Below are 5,820 nucleotides of genomic sequence, written 5' to 3'. Positions count from 1 at the left end.
CGATGTACAATTTTTTGAATAAGAAGGCTAAGAGAAAAAGTTGTTTTATATGACACATTCTACCAGTGTCCCAAGTTTGAAAGTGTTTCGTTAAGAAAACAAGTGTTGCCCGTCAAACCAAAAAGATCCGAGGCGGACAGCATAAAGTGTCAGTCAAACAGTTTTTATAATTCATCCTGATGTGAATGGAAGTATAAGACAAGATTCTTAATAATAACGACAAAATGTTTTTTTTTTTTGTGCCTTTCAGGTGATAAAGATCATTATATATTAGATTAAACCAACCTCGATACTTAATTAGTTCTGATTCCATCAATCCCGGCATTTAAACAACAAAAAAAAGACATTAATATATTATGGATCGATTGATCAATTATCTTTCTTTATTGTGTAAATCTTTAAATATGGAAGAACATTTCGCTGATTAGCGTGGAACTCTCTATTGAAAGGAAAGTAATTCTAGTCTGATCAACAACGTGATGGCTACTGACTCTCCAACACTGCCAGCCTCTGACAATGAGACAAACGAAGCGGATGAAACATTCTTTAGACTCAAACACATTAAATTTTTCCTACGGAACCTGGATATTTTGCCCACCGTGTATACATCAGCTGATACAAGCCGGTAATATAACATGATTTTACACTGTGAATTCAGTTTATGTTTGTTATAAATGTTATGTTAATAATAATAAAAGGGGCTGTGATGTTTTGGACTGTTTAAATCACCGAAACCCTTTATAATAACATACTTCGATATGTCATTGTTTTGAATTTACATCTAGCCCAGATAGAATTTGCCTTCTGTCCATCAACGATGGCTTGATAGTAAAAGGGTGGACAACTTATATGTACCCAACAATCGACTATAACTACCCGAACATAACAGATATTTATATTATACACTCTTATCGATGGTTAATGATAAAAGCATATACTTGTATATAAACCAACTTTTTTAAAGGGGTAATAAGTTTTGTTATCTATGTGAAACGGACACAAGTTACACGCACACGAGAAGAATTTCATATATCTTCTGGCTAGTTGTTGAACGGGAATACAGAATTTGATGAAAACTCACATTAAAATAAGAGATTTATTCACATCACGTGTGTGTATGTTTGTGTGCGTGTGAGGGATGTTTATATGTGTGTATAATGTGTATACCTACGAAACATGCATACATGATGTGCGTGTTTATATACGTATATGGTTTACGTTTTATGCGCTTGTATGCTTTTCTAAGACAAGGCTCACCAGTCACCAAGGAAGTCATCGGATCAGACAAAAAAATTGACTGCGATATTGTGTAACATATATCCGGGAAGGTTTGCAAATCTAGTGGTGGATTAAAAAGACAGCGTGCTATACACGGGAATGTACTTTATATACTGATGACCTCATACGTAGCTTTGTAAAGTCTGCCAAAAGGCATGTAAGAACCTAACAGGCTTAAAGTGCCACTGTCGAGGGCCTGATTCTTTTAACAGTCACTGACGGCCTTCTGCAGACCCATATATGCAGTCATCATATATTTACAAATGTTTGAGTGCGTTTATTATGTCTCTACAAGCACGGCTGTTTAGTTAATCGGTGCGTTTCACAATCACGGAGTTTCTGGTTCGGTCCTGCTGCATAGTTTAAGTGTCTTCTACTATGATCTTGGACCGACTAATCCCTTCTCAGTGACTTGTTTGTTTGTTTGTGTAATTGTATTTATTTATGTATTTAAGTATATATGCATGTTTGTGTTTGCATGTGTAGTTTGAGGAAGGAAAATAGAGAAGCTTTTAAAAAACATGGAACAGCCATAGGATCACAGAAGTACTACAGTGTTTGTAAGTCTAAGATCACAGAAGTACTACAATGTTTGTAAGTCTAAGTGCAGACGTATCATTTCAATGTGAGAATAGCGATCTCAAAGTGAGAACATATCACTTCATAGTGAGAACCTGTTGCTCCATAGTGAGATATACCACTTCAATGTGAGAATAGCTATTTCTAAGTGATCATGTGTCACTTAAGTCTTAAACTTAGTCATTTAATTAGACAAGAATACATAATGTATCTTCACATAGACAACATGTAACTGAACATTTTTACCACTAGTTATTACAAACTAAGAAAGCCCTCTTGCTCTCTCTCTCTCTCTTTTCAATAACAGTCGTAGTGTAATTATTTCTGCTGCAAACAGATTTATTTAACTCACAGGGAGGTACCTGGTTATTTAAGGGTTATTAAGCTTATTTTCTAAACAATGTTCATTTGTTTTTGTTCTTTGTAAGTGTTGCATTGTGGAACAAACTCTTTTATCATCATCATCGTTTAACGTCTGCTTTTCATGCTAGCATGAGTTGGACAATTTGACTGAGGACTGGTGAACCAGATGGCTACTCCAGGCTCCAATCTGATTTGGCAGAGTTTCTAAAGCTGGATGCCCTTCTAGTCATTTAAAAAACACAAAAACTGTTATATTCAGATTATATTTTAGTGAGGTGTTAATATTTTTAGCATAATACCTTATTAGCAGCATCAAATGAACATGGAGCAAAGAAGATACAAGTCTCCAATATCACTTACAATCATCGTGTAGATTGTTCATGAATTGGATCACAAAGATCTTACTCAATCCATTTGAAGACTGCAAACAGAATAATTTCAGACTATATAAAGACAAGAAAGTGAGAACGTAGATGTTATGCAAAAGTTGATGTTGAAATGCAAGTCTTTTTGTACAAGGTAATAAACAGCAATCCATCAACCACCTTGTGAAAGATAAAGAAGGATATAAAACTGAATTTACCACAAATACTAGCTGTCAGTGTTAGTCACATTTCAAAATGCCTAAACGGAATGCAGATAACATAAAAAATGCTTGCTCTACAGCCTGAGGATAGAAATCAATCTGACGGGATTGCTGTTAGATCTGAATTTACTGATTAGTATTTGACAGTTGTTATTTCCTCTGGAAAGCCAATAACTTTTGTGAGTGAATATAGCTTTAACCTTTGCTTATGGCTAGTCCTTTAGGGGTCATCTCACAGAATTGTTTGCAAACAAGCAGGCAACAATTTCAGTATTGTACTTCTGTGTCAAGCACAGAGAGACTGGTCTTTACAAAATTTCTTAATTACATCCAAAGCATAGTAGGAAAACGTTTTTTCACTTAGCTGAACATTTCCAAAATCAGGAATATATTTGCAATATTTGATAATGCACCTGTTCACCAAGAAGCTTCTATTCAAAATATTTACAATTGTTGTTTGAAATATCTGCTTTTATAAAATATGTATTGCAAATTTCATGTTACCCATACATATAATGGGTGATAAAAGTGGAACTTACTCAGCCAGACATTGTTGCAGAAATCACAAACAACTGAATAGGTATTACTCTCCAAGTTTATATTCTTCGAAGAATTGTCATTGAGTGCCATTGGTGTAGATAATCTTAAAAAATTTGAAAGTTTAACAACTATATAATGAGCTTTTTAGCTTGATTGATAAAAAACTTATAATTAATCATGTTAGTTTACATTATTGACATTACATATGATGTTATGATATATTTTCTATTAAATAAGTCTTTTTATGTTATCCATACTTCAAAATCACTATTGTCACTTTGAAGTGACAGTCCCCTTTCAGATTCATTAATCTCACTTTGAAGTGACAGTCCCCTTTCAGATTCATTAATCTCACTTTGAAGTGACAGTCCCCTTTCAGATTCATTAATCTCACTTTGAAGTGACATATCCTCACACAAATTACAAATACTGTAGTTAACACTTAACATGGCGGTCAAATCCACTCAGCAGCTGTTCAATAACATTAGTAATATTTACCAATGACAGGCTTCTTTCAGTTTCTATCTGCTAAATTTACTCACTACGCTTTGATCAGTTCAGTAAATGTATGATATAAATGAAGAAATTTTTGAAAGTGCAAAAAACTCAAAGAGATGTGTCTTGTTTTCGTTCTCTTAACACTTTTTAAATATCTAACCATCATAAAGCGACGATCTAGCAGAATCATTAGCATGCCGGGTGAAATGCTTAGTGGCATTTCATCCATCCTTATGTCCTGGGTTCAAATCCCACCAGGGTTGATTTTGTCTTTCATCCTTTTCAGAGGTCAATAAAATAACTATCAGTTGAGTGCTGGGATAATGTAAACAACTTAGCCCCTCCCACAAAATTACTGACCTTGTACCAAACTTTAAGACTAATTAATATTTAACTATCTTTATCAAAACTGTCCTAGGCATTTGTTTTTGTTTTTTATATATCACTTGTTGTCTGTTACCTTTTATAGAATCACCATGGCATTTTTCACTTTGTCCGGGTTAGATCTTTTGAATTCACTATCATCAGTTGAACATAAACAACAGATTATTAACTGGATTTATTCACATCAAGTTGTTCCTAATGAAGACGGTAAGCATTGATATTTATAATTAAGACTGACTCCAAACAATAGCTTTCTATCTATTGTCCTTGCAATCACTACATCAAACTGATGTTGTTTAACCCCCAAGTGAGTTTTGATCCAGCAGACCAATTATCAGAAATATTCCAGTTGGGTTTATTTTTGCAGGTGAAGGAAGGGGAGCTTTTTTTTTTCTTTTTTTTTATATATACTTTATCAGGCATGATATTTCAAAGATTACATTGTCTAAGGTGTCATTATTTTTTGAAGTTGGCAGGATATGAAGTTTGGATGTTATTTGTAGCAGGTCAACGGACCATGTTGAATTAGTGGTTCTGAATATTTTCACTATCTAAAACCCCTTTCATTTAAATGAATTTTCCCATGGACCTAAGGTTGTGTGTTTGTACCCCACTGCTTGGCATCCTGTTACTTAGAAGTTCGTCAAAAGAGACCAATAGAACAAGTACTGGGGTTAATTTGTTCAACCAAACCCTCATGGCTGTGACCCAGTACACACATACACATGTATACACACTTTTATGGGTTAAAGCTACCATTGGTTTCATGTTTAAAAGCAATCACTTAAAAATTATCAAGCCTACCACATGAAACATCAGTGTTCATTTCCATCTTGCTAGGTAGGAGAAAGAAACATAGCCACTGGTTAGACTGGTAGAAAATAGATATGTTACAGGCAAGTTCATAGAGCGATAGACTTTATAAGAGTATTACGTCAGTAAAATATCTTTAACACCAATTAGTTTCCAATACAAAAGAATAATTCTTGTATTGATTGAATTGATTGTCATAGCAACAAATAGTCATTTGTTCTCTCTTTTTGTACTCTGAGTTCAAATACCAACAAGGTCAACTTTGCTTTAATCTTTTCCAGGCTGGCAAATAAAGTGCCAACATAGTATTAGTGTGAATTCCTCTTCCCCCTCCTCTCTATCACTCTCTTACACACACACACACACACAATTGCTGATGCTACTCTGTGCTTGCTAATTTCACATCCATGCTATTTCTTCCCTCTCCACAGAAGACTCTACAGTCCTGTCACACACACACTCCCTTGTGTTGGTTTGTACAATATTTTCTTCCAGCCCATGCCATAGTTAGCATCCTGACGTTGAAAACTAGCCAAAAGATTGAAAATTTTTTTTTCTCTCTTATTGTGTATACTAAATGAAGAAGGAACCGCAACAGTAGGCGTATGTTAAAAGTATTGGAAGCGGGGAAAAAACGATGCAAAATGATGATGGTGATGAATAACTTGTACAAGTGCTATTAACTGAATTATGACTGAAGGGAGATGAATTTAAAATGTTTAAATTATTTCCCTTGAATTGATTCTTGAATCTAGACTAATACATTTCATAGCATTTTA

At 34.4% G+C, this 5,820-nt stretch overlaps 2 protein-coding genes across 2 annotated transcripts in view; one reads left to right on the top strand and one right to left on the bottom strand.

Moving 5' to 3' along the window:
* Positions 1-304, bottom strand: part of LOC106869799 (zinc finger protein 845) — a 20,668-nt gene extending 20,364 nt beyond the window's left edge. Inside the window, exon 1 of the mRNA XM_052968948.1 lies at positions 286-304. The gene's annotated coding sequence lies outside the window, so the exon portion shown is untranslated. The remainder of the gene's footprint in view (positions 1-285) is intronic.
* Positions 305-356: 52 nt separating this feature from the next.
* Positions 357-5,820, top strand: part of LOC106869824 (geranylgeranyl transferase type-1 subunit beta) — a 16,989-nt gene continuing 11,525 nt past the window's right edge. The window contains exons 1-2 of the mRNA XM_014915713.2: positions 357-625; positions 4,314-4,435. Coding sequence (XP_014771199.1) covers positions 480-625; positions 4,314-4,435 — 268 coding nt within the window. The 5' untranslated portion in view covers positions 357-479. The remainder of the gene's footprint in view (positions 626-4,313; positions 4,436-5,820) is intronic.

The sequence above is a fragment of the Octopus bimaculoides genome, chromosome 6, assembly GCF_001194135.2.
Source record: "Octopus bimaculoides isolate UCB-OBI-ISO-001 chromosome 6, ASM119413v2, whole genome shotgun sequence".
In the NCBI taxonomy this organism is placed as follows: domain Eukaryota; kingdom Metazoa; phylum Mollusca; class Cephalopoda; order Octopoda; family Octopodidae; genus Octopus; species Octopus bimaculoides.
The sequence above is the reverse complement of the archived record's forward strand: the minus strand, read 5'-3'. Positions and strand labels throughout refer to the sequence as shown.